The sequence below is a fragment of the Arachis duranensis genome, chromosome 4, assembly GCF_000817695.3.
Source record: "Arachis duranensis cultivar V14167 chromosome 4, aradu.V14167.gnm2.J7QH, whole genome shotgun sequence".
Lineage (NCBI taxonomy): Eukaryota > Viridiplantae > Streptophyta > Magnoliopsida > Fabales > Fabaceae > Arachis > Arachis duranensis.
The window spans coordinates 114,162,339-114,183,406 of record NC_029775.3 but is presented as its reverse complement, the minus strand read 5'-3'; the positions used below and the strand labels follow the sequence as shown (position 1 = coordinate 114,183,406).

Sequence of the window (21,068 nt, the reverse complement as noted above, 5' to 3'; positions counted from 1 at the left end):
TTTTACAGTGACCAAAAGTGTCTATGGTAATAATTTTAATCATTTGAGTTTAAATTAATTAAGATTTTTATGTGTTTTTTATAATTTTAAATATTTTATCTTTTAAAATTTTTAATAATTAAAAACTAATAATAATTTTATATGATTTATTTTAAATATTAAAATTTTAAATTTAATTTTATAAATAAAAAATTAAGTTTAATATTATTAATTTTAAATTAAAAAAAATTTAAAACTTAATAACATAAAAAAATAATTTAATAACTTAATAATGGAAGTGTTATATAATTAAATTTAAGAAATTTCTATTATGAATAAATTATAGTTTATTTATTACTTGAACTCGTTGATAAATTAATAAAAAAAAATTATGTGCTTTAAAAGTAATTTTTACAGTATTATATTTGGATCCTAAATTGTTATTCTATCATAAATATTTTATAAAATTATTATATTACTTATATATATATTTAACTTTAACTCTAAAATTCCTAAAAAAAAAACCCTAATTCCCCAATCCACATAAATCAAAACCCAACGCACGCACACATTCAAAAAAGGATGGAAACGAGAAACAGGGGGAGCTCGAGGGGGAAGAAGAAGGGAAGGAGAGGGAGAAGAGCGTGCCGGCGTCGCGCCCAGCTCGTCGCCGTGGAGCTGTCACCGCTCTCATCACGGGCCGTCGCTCGTTGTCGCTGCTGGGTTATTCGTCACCGCTACTGCAGACAAGAAGAGAAAGAGAGAAAGCCAGCGCGAGAGAAGAGGAGGAGGGCCGCTGTCTCGCGCCGTCACTGTCACGCCTTGTTGTCGCAGCTATGGAGACCGCCACCGTTGTTGGAATCGCTAACTGAGGAGAAAGGGAGAGCGACGCTGAGAGAGATTGACGGAAGCCAGTGAAGCGCGTGAGAGAAGGGGAGCCGATTTCCGTCACCGCCACTGCACCCAGTCGCCACCGGTGGAGCTCGCTGTCCCTGGAGGTGAATCGGTGTCGCGTCCTTGCTGCCAGGCCACCAGCGCTACTGCTACTCCTCAAATTCGGCCTCCTTTCCTTTGGGGGTTTCTGCCCCAAATTCCACCCCCAACATCACCATCCTTCTTGTATTCATCATTTCTTTGCTTCATCCAATATTTTCGGTAATCCGCATGTTATTTCTGTTGTACTTCCCAATGTTGTTTAAATCATTTGAAAGTTCTAATTTTGCTACTTTATTCAGTTGTATGTATTGGTGTTGTTTGATTGGTTGTGTGTCCCTTTGATGATCTTGCTTGGTGTATTGTAGTGTTTTCTGTTTCTTGATTCTCAATGAAAAATGAAAGCTTGACAATTTTCCTTTCTCAATTAGCTGTTAAGGTCTAGTTTGATATGATAAACATAGTTGAATCTGTTTTTACTCTTTGTTGAGTTGTGTTGAGTTGAGTTCAGCTTAATTATGTTATGCTTGGTTGCCAATGATTACGTAGCTGGTTTCAAGTCTGGATAATTAAGGAGGATTTTAGATGAGATTGGAGGAGGATAAGTTATCAGAGAGAAAGTAGCAATAGCACATGTTGAAGAAAAATATGTTGTTCAGATGGTTTTATGTATTTTCTTGGAGTAGAAACAAAATGATAAATTTCCCTCCAGAAAATGTTAATTTTTTGTTACACATATTTCAAAACTGATGCAAGTGTTTTATTTTTTGTTTCTTAATACAGGTATTATGGACATATCTTTGTTAAATGTGCTCTCCAATGGCATATCCTCATTTTTGCATCCATCATTTTCAGAATTGACCAAAAAAAAGTTGTATCAAATTTAACATGTATGGATTTCAGAATGTGTTTTATTAATTCATTGTACTAAAGTTGAACATAAAGATATATCTGTAAAAAGGCAGAAACCACAGAACACCAAAAGGCTGCCTTCATACTATATATCTTATAGTTTTGTGTTTAACCAATTACGCTCAGGCTAGAGAAGTATAAATATCAAATTTGTTTGTATAGGTGCTTGAGGATGACCCTAGATATTGGCAAGTGATGTCATCTGCACTCTCAGTTGGTTGGCTTGATATTGTGGTTAGTAAAAAGCTAATGTATTTCTTTCATTTTCTTCTTCACATATATTGTTTCCTTGTAAATAAATACTGCATGTTGAAGTTGGCTTTTGTGTACAGGTGAAAATGCTGCGGTTGCATGGATCTTATCAACTAGATCAGCTTAGTAATCGTGAGGTTGGCATCAAATCATAAACATAATATTATATATGATTACTTGTATTGGTTGTATATAGGGATGTGTCTTTTAGATATATGCAGAGAGATTGAAAATCATTATTTTGTTTGTGTACTTTTTTATCCTATCCTTTTTATATTATGGATCTGTTAGCCTTGTAATATCTTAATAATGTTTCTTCTTTTACAACCCCCCAATAAATAAAAATCCTGGAATTGTTTTATATGAAGCTGATGCTGTTGCTACTATATCACATATTTATTACTGTATCTCATTTTCTGCCATCATCTGATTACTCAGTTAGAGAATGGGCTTGTGGAGGCAGTTGCTGTTCTTATTTCCAAAATGCTCCGCCTATGTCATGAATCTACCAATGGAAAATTAGGTGAACTCTTTAAATCCAAGCCTGACTTCATCAAGGTATATTCCAATGCTGCTATAGAGAACTACTTTTATGTTTGCTTTTAGACACATTTATTCTTGTGATCTTTGTAATTCCATTTTAGGACTTGTAGATATATGCTTGAACATGATAGTTATGGATGCCACACAATGTGTTCCTTACCTAGAATGTCAACATGAAACACTTACTTAGTTATTAAGTTTTAAAAAATAAAGCTATAGTAGGATGACACAAATTCTCACATTTAAATTCCAATAGAATTTTTTTTTTGTTGAATTTGTATCTCAATGAGAGCTATAACTAGGTAGGCTTTTATCATTCACTTTCTAGCTTCGACCTTTTTCTTTGGAAGGAGGGTTAGAAATGGCTTGCTAAGCAACAATGAGTTTGTAGAGAAAAAAACTTGGGTTTAATTCACAGTTAATGCATTGTCATAATTAGTTGCCACCGAAGAGATTTCATTAATTTGTTAAATACTTCCTCCATTAAGATTTTGTGGTTATTTGTAAGGAACTAAGGATTTCATATTATATTCATGAGCAAAAATTATTTTAGGTAATTTTATTTGTTGAATTGGAAACTCATGTATGTTTTTGTTCCAATGTGAATCAATTCTTTTCTCCTTGTTAAGTGCATGTAAGGATTCAACTTATCATTTTGACCGGTATATCATGCCATTAATTATGTGACTCTCTTCAGCCTTATGTATGGAGTTGAAGATCCATCAATTGCAGGGATGGTTTTAGATAGTCCATTCTCTGATTTGGTTGATTTGATGATGAAACTTGTAGATACATATAAAGTTCGTCTTCCAAAGTTCACTATGAGTATATATAGTTGTTTTTATACTTATAACTAATGCTGAATCAAAATTTGGTAACAGTTTTACTATTGTTAAGCTGATTTTGTTTGATTTTTAATGTTGTAGGTAAAGTTTGCAATCCAATACATGCGAAGAGCAATTCAAAAGCTTTTGGGTTGCACTGAAGAAAATCTAGAAGAAGGGAAAGGGTGCTGCCTAATTGTTCTATTCTCATACTTGGATTTTGGATGAGATGGAATGAGTCTTATAATGACTTTAGTTATCTACATGTAATATTTTGATGTCTTGTGTACTTTTTGAAACGAGATTTTACGGGTTATTACATGAAATCGATATTTACACTATTTTTATTTGTGTTGTTTGGACTAAACATATCTAGATTATAATAAAATTTTTATGATTTAAATTTCTTGAATTTCTTATTTTTAGATTTATTTGGTGATTATGATCATTTTGGGATGTGATTATGTTTTAAAAAAAATTAAATCGTATAAAACAAAACAGGCTATGGTCACGGTGAAAACCGTGACCATAGACAAGGCTATGGTCACGGTTTTAAGGAGGGGTGACCATAGAGGCTATGGCCACGGTGAAAAACCGTGACCATAGATAGGGCTATGGTCACGGTTTTAAGGAGGGGGTGACCATAGAGTCTATGGCTACGGTGAAAAACCGTGACTATAGATAGGCTATGGTCACGGTTTTAAGGAGGGGGTGACCATATAGGTTATGGCCACGGTGAAAAACCGTGACCATAGATAAGACTATGGTCACGGTTTAAGGAGGGGTGACCATAGAGCTATGGCCATGGTGAAAACCGTGACCATAGATAAGGCTATGGTCACGGTTTTAAAGAAGGGTGACCATAGAAGCTATGGTCACGGTGAAAACCGTGACCATAGATAAGGCTATGGTCACGGTTTTCAAGAGGGGTGACCATATAGGCTATGGTCACGGTGAAAACCGTGACCATAGATAAGGCTATGGTCACGGTTTTTACACGTGACCATAGATTAATCTATGGTCACGATAAAAAAACGTGGCCTAAAATGTCAGATTTTGAAAATTGAAACCGTGACCATAAAAACCGTGACCATAGATAAAAAAACCGTGACCATAGACCTATGGCCACGAGAGAATAGACCACGGTAAAAAACCGTGACCATAGGTCCAAAACCGTGACCATAGATCTATGGTCACCCTTTTTCCTAGTTATGGTCACGGTTTTTTACCGTGACCATAGACCTTTTTTTTTGTAGTGGCAATAACGATTTTTGATCCATGTCACGAAGATTTGACTAAATTTTTGTATTGGCTGTCGAAAGCCTAACACAACTCTCCTCCTTTATCCGGGTTTAGGACCGACTATGTATCGCAGGTGTAGCATAGACAGAATTATCTACGTTCTTTCTCAATAAAAAAAATTTAATTTTCAAATCTCCAAAATATTATTACCATACTATTTTATAAAAAAATTATTATATTACCATACTAACTAGCTATCACATTGCCAGTCAATTCAAAATCTTAAAACACCGAATTAATGAGTATTTTATTTTATAAACTTTCACTTTTCTTTATTTTGATCGATGTCATCATATTGAATTTCCTGAAACACCTGTATAATTACTTAAACTCTTCTCATATTTTTATTGTGTGCTTTGAAATGATTAATGCGTGCACTAGTATAATAGCTTGAATTCTTAATTAACAAAAATTTTTTCAATTTTCACGTAATTTAGGGGGGGCAAATCGATAGCTGAGTTTGAATCCATTCATAGATTGTTTTTCTCTTCTTTGTTGACTAATATGAAAGTAAGCTTTTTTTGGTATTGGACTAATTCTTCTATTAGTGCAACATATGACTCTACTTTTATTCATGCATTAACACAACAAACTTATCTACCTCCTTTGGTAGCCACAACAACATCACAACACACTTATCTTTAACAAAACACACCAATCTAATTAAATAAAAAAGATAAGAAAGGGATGCTGAGATGAATCATATAAGTGGAGTTTGCCATTCTTCATTGAGCTGTCCAATTCTGATGATAGGAAACTGGTGATTAGCAAAAGGCAATTTTCCCATCATAAGCTCTTTGGACACTTGATGCATACTTGGTCGAGATTGTGGATTGTGGCTCAAGCAATTCAGTGCCAACTTTATGATCTTCATGATATCACCAACCATTAATTCTTCAGGATGTGGAGGTCTCTGATCTATGACTTCAACCAATAACAAATTGCAACTGATTAATGCTGTTGATGGTGACAACAATGAACTTATCAGATCCCCAGGATGCTTTCCCATAAGAATCTCCAAACAAAGCACTCCAAAGCTATATACATCACATTTCTCTGTCACTTCCATTGTCTGAGCTAGTTCTACATTTAATCATTCAAATTTTCAAGTTATGCATAATAAAGCAATGTATTTATATGCTTAATTATTTTTATAAATAGTTACCTGGAGCTGCATAGCCAAAGGTTACTGCAAGTGTTGTCCAACTTGACCCAGGTTTCAAGAACTTGGCTGTTCCAAAATCAGATACATGAGCTTCATAGTCTGAATCTAGAAGAACATTCTTGCTTGATATGTCACGATGAACAATAGGGGGTATGGAATCATGATGCATGTATGACAAAGCATTTGCGACTCCTTTAACCACATTCACCCTCTTTTTCCAATCAAACAGAGTTGCATGTGTTTCATCTCTTAGTACTTGATCCAAGCTTCCACCTTCCAAGAACTTATAAACCAGAAATGAGAACCGCGAGTGCTGGCAAAAACCATACAGCTTTATGATGTTTCGGTGCCTGATTTCTGTCAATGATTGGATCTCATTTTCAAATGATTTCAAGTTGGATGTTTCTGTATGAAGCTTCTTCACAGCAACAACCATACCTGAAGGCAACTCAGCCCTGTAAACAGATCCTTGCCCTCCAATTCCAATGATATATTTGTCATCAAAATTGTTGGTGGCTTCAATGATAGTTTCAAATGCCATTTTCCCATCATGGCTCCATATGGAAAAAAGTTCTTTTGGCTGTGTTTCTTGATTTGTGCCTGTTTTCTTTCTTGCTTTTCTACAAAGAATATATACAGAAATAGCCACCACAGAAAGCACAAGTACTAGTACTCCAAAGACAAGAAGTAATACCAATAACATGACCTTGTGATTTTTGCTGATAAGATTGCTTGGACATGGCACCAAGCCAGAGACATTACCACACAAGCCTTTGTTATTTTTCAATGATTCAATTGAAGAACTAAGAAAGGCTTTATTGTTTGGAAGAGGGCCTTCTAGTTGATTGTATGATATGTTGACAGAAATCAAGCTTGACATGGCATCAAAGCTTGATGGAACTGTCCCAGAAAGATTGTTGTGTGAAAGGTTCAATGATCGCAATTCCTTCAACTCTCCAAGAACTTTTGGTATCGGTCCATTCAACAAATTGCAGCTAAGATCAAGAGAGTAAAGAGTTTGCAGTGATTGAAAATCAGACGGGATACTTCCCTCTAGTTTGTTGTTGCTCAAATTCAATTCCAACAAGTTGGGTAACTGCACAACTTGTCTTGGTATGTTGCCACTCAATTCATTTCCTGCTAGGTCTAAGATTTGAAGACCATGCAATGATCCTATATCTGATGGAATGTTTCCTGAAAGATGATTGTTGCTGATCTTGAGTTCAAACAGGCTTCTCATATTTCTTATTTCATTTGGAATCTTTCCACTCAAATGATTAGAAGAAAGATGAAGCCTTCCTAGATTGGTAGCCTCAACAATTTGTATTGGTATAGCACCAGAAATATTATTATTGGACATCAACAAGTTCTGAAGATTATGGCTCTTCCCCCAGTTTGGTGAAATTTGACCATAAAATTTGTTGTCACTCAGGTCAATATGCACCAAATTAGGATAAATGCCAAAATCTTGTGATATGTCTCCCTTCAAATGGTTCTGCTCTAACCTTATTCTAACAAGACTAGAGCAGTTCTTGAAGGTACTTGGTACTGGACCAGTGAAATGGTTGTGATCAACATTGAAGAACTTCAATGAACCACCTAAGCAAATGTGAGGTGGCAATTGACCAGTGAGATTATTTGAGGCTACTAGAAAGTCAATCATGTTGGTAATGTTATTAATTGAGTGTGGAATGGTTCCAGTGAGTTTGTTAAAGGACAGTTCAAGAATGGAGAGGCTTTTCAAGTTTCCAATTGAGTCAGGAATAGATCCAGAGAGATTGTTTCCTTGGAGATATAAGGATTCCAAGCTGATCAAATTGCCAACAGAGGCAGGAATGTGTCCTGAAAGATTGTTAAAGCGGAGAAAAATCTCAACAAGACTTGTCATGTTTCCAATTGTGGAAGGAATGGATCCGGTGAGGCTATTCGAATCGAGTTGAAGCGAATAGAGACTAGACAAGTTTCCTATGGATGCAGGGATGGATCCAGAAAGTTGATTGCCATCAAGCCATAGCAATGTCAAGTTAGACATGCTCCCAATGGAGGAAGGGATTGAGCCATTGAGGGTGTTATTAGAAATTGAAACTTCATGCAAATTGGTCATGTTACTAATTGTAGAAGGGATATTACCAGAGAGAACATTTCCTGACAAATCAAGATACTCAAGATTTGTTAACATGCCAATTTCATGGGGAATGGAACCATCAAGATTATTCTCAGCAATACCAAGAAACAAAAGGTTTCTTAGTTTCCCAATCTCAGGAGGAATGTGGCTAGAAAGATTGTTTTCTCCTAAGTCTAGATATGTCAAGTTGGCCAAGTTTTCAATGGAAGAAGGGACAGGTCCACTTAGATGATAACACAATGAAAGATCAAGCTTTTGTAAACTCCTCAGTGTCCATAATTCTTTAGGGATGGAACCCTCAAAATGATTTAAAGAAAAGTTCAAAGTGTTGACTTTTGACATGTTACCAATGTGTGAGGGAATGGTTCCATGGAACGAGTTGTTGTATATGTTTATGGAAATGAGGTTGGGAAATGAAGAGAAGCTAAGACTGTGAAGTGTACCTTTGAGTCCAAAGTTTTCAAGATTGATGGTTGCGATGGATTTTGATTTGTCACATTGAATTCCTTTCCATATGCATGGACTTGTCCCGTTCTTCCAAGATGATAACATAACTTGGCTTTGGTTCTCAAGGCTGGCCTTCCATTTGAAGAGTGCATTTGCTTCACTTGATGAAGAAACTTTTACTATAAACACACAAAGCCATATTAAGACAATAATTTTTTCCGACATAATTGGTGGCATGGTTCAAACTTCAAAGGATATATATTCTTATGTTATCTTAGTAGATGGATTATTTTTGTGTTTATATATGGTGGTGAATGATATAGAATTCGTTTCAATATATATACCGAGTGCATGGCACGTGAATAGTTTACGATTCACTATTGGAAATTCATGCACAAAGGATATCCACATTTATGAACTATTCTTTCCTAATAGACATGATGGACTTTAATTTCTTCACCACATGTGGTAAATACGCCCTTCAATTCACAACATATTCTCTTTCTTCAAATTTCTTGGCTGCTTCGTTGTTCATAATATATATATCACTTTAACATTTTTGTATGAATTGAAGAGTGTGCTCATGAGTTACAAAAGAAAGAAAAATAGAAGGTTTAAGATCTTAATTTCTGTTACGAGTTTAAAATAAATAATAGAAATTTGAGAATTTTGTTATATACTTTTATAATTTTATCATTTACCAAAATATTTGAGATAAAATGGTAAATAATAATAAATAGGAATATAGTAATTTATTGGAATAAAGAGGTAAATTAAGTTAAAATTGGTTGAAAGTTTTTTTATGTGGAAAATTTTGAAAATGTGGAGTTTGCAGATAAATAAAAATATCTAAAACTCTTGCTTTCTGAATGTTAAATCCCGGGAAGAATATTTAAGCTTTTAAAACCTTCCAAATTTCTTCTAAACTAAACAAGCAAACACTCCTTAATTAACTAAACAGTCCCAAAAGCAAGTTGCAATGTTTATTTCTATTAAAATACATTGTTTTTATTAGTTTTTCTCCTCATGATTTAATTATGTCCAATAAATTTTAAAATTAATATTAATGTATTTTTATTTTTGATGTTAAGAATTTTACTTTGAATTGTCACGCACCGTGTAAACAAATGTCATTACTAAGCAGTGGTACATAATATTAATGTGGATTTTTTATGTAAAAGAGATGACACGAATTCAATTATTAGCAAAAGAGAAGAGCTGAAACCATGTGTAATCAACAAAATTGAAAGAGTCAAAGAGTACGTAGGATCTTGTGGTTAGAAATGATATTTCAAAAATAAATTAAAAATTTTTAGGTTATACTTATACCACATTATTCTTTTATTAGACTTATGATGGAATTACTACTTATTTTCAAAGTTTAAAATAAATATTTAATTATCTCTAATTTGTGACTCTTGGATACAAAAATTCGCGATTTTTAGGTGAGTATTGAGAGATTTTATTATTTGAATTATAACTCATTTGCTGGTGATATTTATTTTTATCTCTTTTATTACGCCTTTAATTTGTGTGAGTAATATAGGCGGCTTTCTTTAATTTGCATTCACATATTACATACATATGCATGTGCCTGCTTTAATTTGTTGAGGGCCATATATTCTAAGTACCTTTTAGACTTTGATCTCTCAAGTCTTAACCTATCTTTAACTTGTCTGCTTTGCGTATTAGTATTCAGATGTGACCATGTTGAGTTGGGTTTTTTGAAAGAGAAGGTAGGATAATTGGTATAACTGAATTTAGTCTAAAATTAAAGTTTTTAATGGTGTAGAAAAGAAGAGTTGAATTTATGATTGTTTTTTTATATTTTTTAAATTTGAATATTAAAAATATATTTTATAATTTTGTTATTGTTGTGTTTGTGATATCGATAATGGAGGGGATAATTTAATTTTATATCATAAAAAATGAAATAAAATAAAATAGAAAAGAGAATATAATACATTCATATATTCTAATTTAATCACCTTGTGTAATGTGATTTACATCTAATATTCACCACATTTTACAAACACTAATTCTCTAAAATTCTTCCTAATCCTATCCAGGACGAACTCAAACTCTTACCAAGTTTGTTTCGGTTAGGTTTACTCCCTGAACTCTCAATACTAAATGCTTATCCCACACATATATTACCTTTTGATGAGTTTGGAAAACTCTAAACTAATACTTGTGATAACTAAACATTATTAATGTTATTAATTGCAAGAATATTAAATTATATATGTTGAATGAATTAATTTTTGCAATGCAGGTTTTATTTGGGCCGAAACATAAAAGAAATATTGCAAGCCCAAATCAAAACCAACATTCAGCCTTGGTGTATGTTTCCTATAATATGTGGCTGAAGCAATTTGTGATTAATTGGGCCAGAACTCAAACATTGTCATAAGCCCAATTAGTTTGAATGAATCAAAATTTTATTGGGCCAGATTAAATGTTGTTGCTACTAAGCCCAATTTTAATTTTGATGAATATTCCTCATGCTTGATCCGAAATCAAGTGAAGAAGAAAGCAAGAATTGCTTCCAACGGATCCAAGCATTATACCATGTGATGGATTCCAAATTTCATTAAATTGTCATTTATTGCATGGGAAATATGAGAGAGAAATTTATAGTTGAGTTGATTGATTGTCATAGTGCTACACGCTACCAATAGCAAAGAAAGGGAAGTAAATTAATTCACTTTAGTTTATTTGTTCAAAAACACTTGATTGCTTCTCTTTCTACATTTTCTATTCTCTCACCTCTTTCTTCTTTTCGGACAATACCCAGGAAACCATGGAAGCAAAACTTAGCTACCGAATTGAAGGAAGAGCACGCTACAAGACCATCACAATGATGGCAAAAAAACATAAAAATGTAGTGGTTGAGATTCTTATCACTTGTAGTAAGATTGTATGATGAGATCTTAGCTTCTCCATACCAAAAATGGTTGAAGGAGTTTCGGCCAGCAAGGTGAAGATCCTTGGAGAGGATGGCTTGTCTCTGATTCTGCTCAACCACCACAGGAAGTAGCTAGGGTGGCTACGTGATGGAAGAGGCAGAGATTGGAGTAGATAAAGCTATCATCATCATGAAGCATCAAGGGCCAGAAATCCATCTTGGAGAGCAAGCCAAGGATGGAGCACTCGGATTGATGAAGAGTGATGAGCAAGGAAGGACTAGAGGTAATTGCATGTTGGTTATTGCATGGGTTATCTCTTCTCTCTCTCTGGCCGAACCGGTTTTGTTCTTGAAGGAAGAAGAAGTTGGCTTAGGTTTTGGCTTCAAAGGTGGAGGCTTCTCTCTTCTATAAAAAGAGTGAACAGCCATGGTTTGGAGCAAGGAGTTAGAAGTAAGCAGTGAGAGTGCAAGGCACAACATTCTCAGAGCTACCTAAACTTACAAATTTTCTTCTCCTTCAATGTATTCTGTTTTGTAATTTTTTTGTTTAATTTTGTCATGTCTTGAGTCTCATGGAAAAAGGCAAACAGTGAGGTTTGTATGAAAAAGTCATAGAGCGGAAAAAGACAAAGAGTGCAAAATTAAAAGAAAAAAGTCATAGATGTCCTTAGAGTTCCTTTGTTCATCTATGTTGTATTTCATGATTCTGTGGGAATCCCCTTGTAAGTTGGGTTAGTACTTGCAGTCTGTAATCAAGAAGATTATAGTGAAATTCCAGCATGGTTGTGATGGAGACTGGATGTAGGCTGCACTGCACTTAGCAGCTGAACCAGGATATATCTGGGTGTAATTTTCTCTCTTCTCTACTCCATCTCTGTTTCTACTGCACAGGAGTTAAAACGAAAAATATCTCGTGCCAAGTGACGAGACAAAAATAAAAGTCTCGTGGCTAGGAACGAGACAAAAATAAAAGTCTCGTGGCTAGTGACGAGACAAAAATAAAAGTCTCGTGGCTAGTGACGAGACAAAAATCAAAAAGCCTCCTGAAGTTATTACAAAAACCAGCAAGTGTTCACAAGTGAAAAGGGGGCTAAGATTCAACCCCCTTCTCTTAGACACCGAAAACCAACAATTGGTATCAGAGCTTGGTCTCAAAGAGATCAAGCTTTACAGCTTGGAGAAAAGATCCAGATGGCAGAAAGTAGTGGCTCTAATCTGGTATCCTACAATCTTACAGAAGGACATTCAAGCAACAGACCGCCTCTTTTCAATGGAAAAAATTATACCTATTGGAAAGAGAGAATGAAGATCTTTGTGCAAGCAATAGACTACAGACTCTGGAAGATCATCTTGGAAGGCCTCAATTTCTAACTAACACAAGTGCTGAAGGTGTAGTCACTCTCAAACCAGAAGCAAGCTAGACCGAGGAAGATAGGAAGAAGGTGGAGTTAAATGCCAAGGCAGTAAACCTGCTCAACTGTGCTATCAGCTTCGAGGAGTACCGACGGGTATCAAGATGCACAACGGCAAAGGAAATCTGGGACAAACTACAAATCACTCATAAAGGAACCACCATTGTAAAGAAGACTCGGACAGATATGTTGAACAGAGAGTATGAAATGTTTGCAATGAAGGAAGGAGAGTCTATTGATGAGCTGTTTGAACGATTCAACATCATCATTGTTGGCTTAGATGCTCAGGGAATTACATATCCTGATTCTGTTCTTGTGAGGAGAGTGTTGAGATGTCTCACAAAAGAGTGGGAAACAAAAGCTTTAATTATTTCTGAGAGCAATAGCTTAGATTCCATGACATGTGATGATTTGAGAGGAAATCTTCTTGCTTTTGAAAACACTTATTTGAAAAAAGATTCAAAAAAGAAAGGAATTGCTTTTTCTTCTGTGACTAACCCTCTAGATGATGAATCCAGTGATAACTCCTCTGAACATGAATTTGTGTTATTTGCCAAAAAATCAGGAAAATGATGAAGCTCAAAGGCAAAGGCAGCAGCTCAAGGAAAATAAAGAAAGACCTTAGCAAAGTAACTTGTTACAACTGCAAGGAAATTGGGCATTTCAACTCTGACTATCCCAAGTTAAAGAAGGAGGAGAAGCCAAAAAGAGGAAAGAAGAAAGGATTGATGGCTTCATGGAAAGACTTGGAAAATGACTCAGATGATGATGATGAAGAAACTGAGACCAAGTCACAACCATGTCTCATGGTAGATCACATTGATCAGGTAGTCTTTCATAACCCTAACACTGAAGATCTTCATCTTATGATAGACCACCTTTCTGAAAAAATAAGATGCTTCCTGCTGGAAAATCAAGAACTTGAACAACAAATCACCATTCTTAAAGCTGAAAACAGTTTTCTTAAAGAGAAAGTGAGGGAGGCCGAAACTGCTTGTGATTTTGTTGAAGAAAATAAGCAGTTAAGAGCCCAAATTAGGAGCTGTGAAAGTGATCATTCCGTTCTTGCATATGTAGACTGTTTTAAAAAAATGAAGAGTTGCTTAAAGAGGTTAAAAGGCTTAAGGAAGACTTAGCCAAGTTCACTCGAAGTTCTGAAACTCTTAATCAAATATTGGCTAGTCAAAAACCTCTTTATGATAAAGGTGGATTAGGGTTTTATAAATCTGCAAAAAAATCCCATTTTGAAAACATTGCTTCATCTTCTAATGATACAAAATTTCAAGACCCCACCTATTTTAACAAAACAGCAACTCCAAGGTTTTGTAGACTATGCAACCGAAATGGACACTTTCCATTTCAATTTTTTTTTGGTGAAAGAATGACTGGTGAAAAGGTGTATAAAGTTGTTTTGATTACAATGGCTTAGGACATAGGAGATGGTTTAACGTAAAAGAATCCAAGAAGATTTGGATACCTAAGGTCACTTAAGCTTGTTTTGTAGGTGTGCCTAGCATCCAAATGGAAGGAGAATATGTGGTATATGGACAGCGGATGCTCTAGGCATATGACCGGAAAGACAACCTTCTTCATAAAGCTTGATGAATATGATGGAGGACTTGTCACTTTCGGTGATGATGCAAAAGGAAAAATAATGGCTGTTGGTAAAGTTGGTAAAAATTTTTCATCTTGTATAAATGATGTCTTTCTTGTACATGGTTTGAAACATAATTTACTTAGTGTTAGTCAATTGTGTGATTTGGGTTTTGAAGTTATTTTTAGGAAGTTTGTATGTTTGGTTGTTTGTGAGAAAACTGGGGATATTTTGTTTGAAGCTAAAAGATGCAATAATGTGTATGTATTGACTCTTGAAGATTTGAAAGAACAAAATATAACATGTTTTACCTCTCTTGAATCTGAAAAATGGCTTTGGCATAGAAAGTTGGGTCATGCTAGCATGTACCAAATTTCTAAGCTAGTCAAAAGGAATTTGGTTAGAGGAATTCCTAACATCAAGTTTGATAAGGATCTTACTTGTGATGCTTGCCAATTGGGCAAACAAGTAAAATCCTCTTTTAAATCAAAAGATGGAATCTCAACCAAAAGGCCATTGGAGATGTTACATATTGATCTTTTTGGTCCTACTAGAACTCAAAGTTTAGGAGGTAAACACTATGGTCTTGTGGTGGTAGATGATTACTCTAGATTTGGTTGGGTACTTTTCCTTGCTCATAAAAATGATCTTTTCATGCCTTTTCCACTCTTTGCAAGAAAATTCAAAATGAAAAGGATTTAAAAATTACACATTTAAGAAGTGATCACGGAAGAGAATTTGAAAACCAAGATTTTGAAAAATTCTGTGATGACTTAGGAATTTCTCATAACTTTTCATGCCTTAGAACCCCCTAACAAAATGGGGTGGTTGAAAGAAGGAATAGAAGCCTTCAAGAGATGACTAGGGCTATGCTATGTGAGAATGAGATTCCTAAATTTTTATGGGCTGAAGCTGTGAAGACAGCTTGTTACATTTTTAATAGAACAATAATTAGAAAAGGGTTAAAGAAAACCCCTTATGAGCTATGGAAAGGAACCCTCCAAATCTTAAGTACTTTCATGTTTTTGGATGCAAATGCTTTGTACTTAACAATAAAGAAAACCTTGGAAAGTTTGATCCAAAATCTTATGAAGGAATGTTTGTTGGATATTCCACCACAAGCAAGGCCTATAGAATTTATCTCAAAGAGCATAGAACCATAGAGGCATAGTTGTCAGAACCGAACCGGTGATCGAACCGATCAAGCTATTGGGTCACTGGGTCACTGGTTCAACTGGTGGGTCACTGGTTGAACCGGTTAACCCGATCCTATGTAAATAAAAAATAAAATATAGGAAAAACCTTGGAATTAAAAATTTAAAATACATATTTTACTAATATTTTAAAAATATCTAGCTATTCTAAACAATATGGAACAGAAACAATAAGTATTTTGTTAATTTTACTCTATCATAAATATTTTTATTTTGTTTTTATATTAAAATAAGTATTATTTTCGAATTTTAATAATTTATTAATTAGTTTATATCTATTATACTATTATATACTACAAGTATTTATTGAAAAATAATATTAATAGATATTATATAATTATGAGTAGCCTAGTGGACATAGCTACCTTTTACTTCCTGGAGGGATGAGGTTCGAACCCCAACTGCTTCATTTTGAGGAGATTTTAAATTGTTCCGGTTCGGTCGGACCGGTTGCCACTGAATTTGACCGGTTTCTACCGGTTCTTTGCGGGTTTGACCGGTTCGCACCGGTTCTTAACCTTGTGCGGTCCAATCATCGGACCGGACCGGTATAGGGTCCGGTTCATCGGTTTTCTGGTCGAACCGGCCGGTCCGGTCCGGTTCTGCTAACAGTGCATAGAGGAATCTATACACGTTACTTTTTGTGATTCTAATTTATTTTCCAGTATTGTGATAGACAATGATTCAGATGGTGAAGAAGCTGGAACAAGTAAAGAAAATCACAAATCTGTTCAGAATGAGGATTCTGCCAGCCCAATTTTATCTCGTCAGATCGGAGGAGACATTTCCATTTTGTCTCCTGAGCAGACACGAGAAACTAAAACAGTGAGACCACCAGAAGCTCATCAAAGCTCAACACCACTTAGAAAGCCCAGAGAATGAAAGTCTATGAGGGATTATCCTCATGACTTTATCATTGGTGATCCCTCTCAAGGTGTTACAACAAGATCCTCAACCAAACGACAATCCGAACCAAGCAATTTTGTTCTCTTGTCACAAATGAAGCCCAACAATGTCAAACAAGCTCTTGAAGATCCATCATGGGTTAAAGCAATGCAAGAAGAGCTTGCTCAATTTGACAAGAATGAGGTTTGGACACTAGTACCCCATCCGGACGGTAAGAAAGTTACGGGCACTAAATGGGTATTTAAAAATAAACTTGGTGAGGATGGACAAGTTGTTCGTAACAAGGCTAGATTAGTGGCCCAAGGTTACGATCAAGAAGAGGGTATAGATTTTGATGAGTCTTTTGCTCCGGTAGCTAGAATGGAAGCAATTAGGTTGCTTCTTGCCTATGCTGCCTGTTCATATCCTGGGTCGAGCTATCCGACCCGGGATGATCGACGACAAAGCGACCGACCTCTTTAGGTCTGACTAGCCGACCTCTTCTCAAAGAGCTCGACCAAATCTACAGGAGAGCCCAGAAAAGGGCCCAAATTAAGGAACGCGACCCAAATCCGAAGGCAGTCCAAGCCTGATAGAGATAAGGGCAGTTCCCTTGAAAATAAGCTGACCTCAACCCAAAGATAAAGATAAGATAGGATAACTAACTTATCTTATCCAAAAGGTCACTCTACAACCATTGTAAATACACTGGAGCACCCAGGTATAACTCATACTCTGATTCTACATAAAACCTGCTTAATACCCTTGCTAACTTAAGCATCGGAGTCCCTTGCAAGTACCCCCCACCCTCCGGTGGCGAAGGATCAGCAGTGAAGCCAGTCCAACAAGTCGGACACAACAGCTCCGGCCGACTCCTACCAGCCGGACACGTCAGCACCGACCAGTACAGAAGATCTCGTCCGAGATCGACCTCTAGTTTCAAGTAACCCTCGGAACATTGGCGCCGTTGCCGGGGACCTGGAAGTCATCCCAACATCATGGCGGACGGCCATGACAACGACCACGATTCAGATCTGGAAAATAGAACTCCTCACAAGAACGCGGATACCACGCCAAAAGAGGCTGCAGAATCCAACGAAGACAAAAACTCATCCAATCCAGGAGTAATAGAGGCGCTTCAAGATCGCTTAAAGCAACTTGAGAAGGAAACCCAACAACAGCGAGAGGTTGAAAAAGACTTACAACGAGAGGTACGGCGGCGTCGAGAATTGGAAGATAAACTCTCGCAACTTGAAGCCGATCTCAAAGCAAGAGCTACTCGGATCGACCCTGAGGAGAAATCACACAAGGAGCAAGATCCCTTCACTAGGGAAATCATGAAGACCAAAATCCCCAAAGACTTCAAACTCCCGGATATGACCCTGTATGATGGCACTACAGATCCCAACCACCACCTCAGCAATTTTAGAAGCAGAATGTACCTAACCGACGCCTCAGACGCCGTTTGCTGCAAAGCTTTCCCAACAACTCTCACAAAAACGGCAATCAGATGGTTCGACAATCTACCTCTAAAATCCATCTCAAACTTTGACGATTTGGCCAAAAAGTTCCTGGCCAGATTCTCCATCCAAAAAGACAAGGCCAAACATGCTCCCAGTCTACTCGGGATCAAGCAAGGAGATCGGGAGAGTCTCCGCAACTACATGGAACGATTCAACAAAGCATGCATGGACATACACAGCTTGCCAACAGAGGCCGCCATCATGGGACTCATCAACGGCTTACGAGAAGGACCTTTTAACCAATCTATATCAAAGAAGTACCCAACCTCCTTGAACAAAGTACAGGAACGAGCAGAAAAATACATCAATATGGAAGAAAACGCTTGATTGGGAGAAACCTCAAAATCGGGGGTCCCTTCCCGAGATAAGGATAGGGATTACAAAAGGAAAGAAGATCGACAAGGGGAGAAAATCAAAAGTATCACAATTATACTCCCCTAAAGGTATCCCTAGTCGACGTATACAAAGAAGTCTGCCACACGGAAAAAATACCCCCAGCTCGGCCACTCAAGGGCAAAAGAGGGGGAGGAAACCGGAATGAATACTGTGAATACCATCGAGTACGGGGTCACTCCACCAACGAGTGCTTTGATTTAAGGAATATTATTGAAAAACTGGTAAGGGAAGGGAAATTAGATCGTTTTCTGGCAACCCGAGATGATGATCAAAGAAAAAGACGAAGGGATGAAGATGTAGGACAAACTACGCGATCACCCCGTACGCCAGAAAAACACGTCCATATGATACACGGTGGATTTGCAGGGGGAGGAATTTCCAAATCATCTCGCAAAAGATACCTCAAAGAAGTATATCACGTTCAAGGAAAGGAGGAAGCACCTGACATCCCTGCAATTACATTTACTAAGGAAGACGCATCCGGAATCATCTCGGGACACGACGACCCCATGGTCATCACCATCATACTGGCAAACGCCAACCTTCACCGTACATTAATAGACTAAGGAAGCTCCGCTGACATCTTATTCAAGACTGCTTTCGACAAACTTGGCTTAGAAGACAAGGAGCTTAAAGCATATCCGAACAGTCTGTTTGGACTAGGAGACACCCCGGTACAGCCACTGGGATATGTCTCACGACATACAACCTTCGGAAAAGGGAACCAATCCAGGACGCTCAAAATAGACTACATCGTGGTCGACGTAAGTTCCGCCTACAATGCCCTAATAGGACGGACAACGTTAAACCAACTCAGCGCAATAGTTTCAACTCCACATCTATGCATGAAATTTCCAACTACAGAAGGGATAGCTACAATAAAAGCCGATCAGAAGATGGCACGCCGATGTTATAACGAAAGTCTAAACCTCAGAGGCAATGGAGAAGAGTTCCATACAATTGAATTGGGAGGAATTCAAGGACGAGAAGAACTCCGACCACAACCCGAAGGTGAAGTAGAGAAAGTTCAAATCGGAGACACCCCGGACAAAATAACTAATATCGGCACGATCCTGAAAAAGGACACAAAGGAATTATTGATACAATTCCTACAAAATAACGTAGACCTCTTTGCATGGAAAGCCGCAGACATGCCAGGCATAGACCCCAAGCTAATGTCTCACAAGTTAGCAGTGTATCCAGGATCTAAGCCGGTACAGCAGAGATGCAGAAAGCTAGGGCCCGAACGAGCCCAAGCTGTGGAAGAACAAGTACAAGCATTACTAGAGGCAGGGTTCTTCAGAGAAGTTAAGTACCCACTATGGTTAGCTAACGTCGTCTTGGTAAAGAAATCAAATGGGAAGTGGCGAATGTGCACTGATTATACGGATCTCAACAAAACTTGCCCAAAAGATCCTTATCCACTCCCAAGTATCGATGCCCTAGTAGATGCCTCATATGGATACAAATACCTCTCGTTTATGGATGCATATTCCGGATACAATCAAATTCCCATGTATCCACCAGACCAAGAAAAGACCTCGTTCTTGACACCAAAAGCCAACTATTGCTACATAGTAATGCCCTTCGGCCTCAAAAATGCTGGAGCTACTTATCAAAGGCTGATGAAAAAAATCTTCTCGGATCATATTGGAAAAATTATGGAAGTTTACGTAGACGATATGTTGGTAAAAATGCAAAGTGAAGAAATATTGTTGTCCGACCTCGCCCAAGTATTCGACACTATAAGAAAACATGACATGCGACTTAACCCCGCAAAATGTACCTTCGCAGTAGAAGCAGGAAAATTCTTGGGCTTTATGCTTACACAGAGAGGAATTGAAGCAAATCCGGACAAATGTCACGCCATACTCAATATGAAGAGCCCAACATGTGTCAAAGAAGTACAACAACTCAATGGGAGACTGGCTGCCCTATCCCGATTCCTAGCAGGAGCTGCAATAAGGTCTCTCCCCTTTTATGCTACTTTAAGGAAGGGAAAACAGTTCGAATGGACAACAGAATGTGAACAAGCTTTCCAAGACTTTAAGAAGTTTTTAGGACATCCACTGGTGCACGAAATTACAATCACACCCTTGCAATTCCGCACAACTAACCAGCAAGTGCACTGGGTCGTCCAAGTAATACCTTACGTGAGTAAGGGTCGATCCCACGGAGATTGTCGGCTTGAAGCAAGCTATGGTTATCTTGTAACTCTTAGTCAGGATATCAATAATTATCAGGGTTGATTGTAAAAAGCAAAAGAACATGAAATAAGTACTTGTTTTGCAGTAATGGGGAACAGGTTGAGGTTTTGGAGATGCTCTATCTTCTGAATCTCTGCTTTCCTACTGTCTTCTTCTTCAAGCATGCAAGGCTCCTTCCATGGCAAGCTGTATGTATGGTTTCACCGTTGTCAATGGCTACCTCCCATCCTCTCAGTGAAAATGTTCAACGCACCCTGTCACGGCACGGCTAATCATCTGTCGGTTCTCAATCGGGCTGGAATAGAATCCAGTGATTCTTTTGCGTCTGTCACTAACGCCCAGCCCTCAGGAGTTTGAAGCTCGTCACAGTCATTCAATCCTTGAATCCTACTCGGAATACCACAGACAAGGTTTAGACCTTCCGGATTCTCTTGAATGCCGCCATCA

At 37.1% G+C, this 21,068-nt stretch overlaps 2 protein-coding genes across 4 annotated transcripts; one reads left to right on the top strand and one right to left on the bottom strand.

The window, feature by feature from the left end:
- Window positions 1-546: 546 nt before the first annotated feature.
- LOC107486039 (nuclear pore complex protein NUP85) lies at window positions 547-3,855 on the top strand. 3 transcript variants are annotated; one of them, XM_052260101.1, is made up of 6 exons: window positions 547-1,134; window positions 1,696-1,802; window positions 1,987-2,058; window positions 2,157-2,213; window positions 2,515-2,599; window positions 3,546-3,855. In XM_052260101.1, exons 3-6 carry the CDS (start codon window positions 2,020-2,022, stop codon window positions 3,602-3,604), a joined length of 240 nt encoding a protein of 79 aa, XP_052116061.1. In that variant the 5' UTR covers window positions 547-1,134; window positions 1,696-1,802; window positions 1,987-2,019; the 3' UTR covers window positions 3,605-3,855. The 3 variants fall into 3 exon arrangements, with proteins under 3 accessions (XP_052116061.1, XP_015962066.1, XP_015962067.1); XM_016106580.3 differs by having other exon boundaries at window positions 551-1,134; window positions 2,515-2,634; XM_016106581.3 differs by lacking the exon at window positions 1,696-1,802 and having other exon boundaries at window positions 551-1,134; window positions 2,515-2,634.
- Window positions 3,856-5,445: 1,590 nt separating this feature from the next.
- LOC107485987 (MDIS1-interacting receptor like kinase 2-like) lies at window positions 5,446-8,707 on the bottom strand. The gene is made up of 2 exons (XM_021141067.2): window positions 5,911-8,707; window positions 5,446-5,828 (listed from the first exon to the last, which is right to left on the bottom strand). The coding sequence occupies exons 1-2, from the start codon at window positions 8,705-8,707 to the stop codon at window positions 5,446-5,448; spliced, it is 3,180 nt and encodes a 1,059-aa protein (XP_020996726.2).
- Between the last annotated feature and the right edge of the window lie 12,361 nt (window positions 8,708-21,068).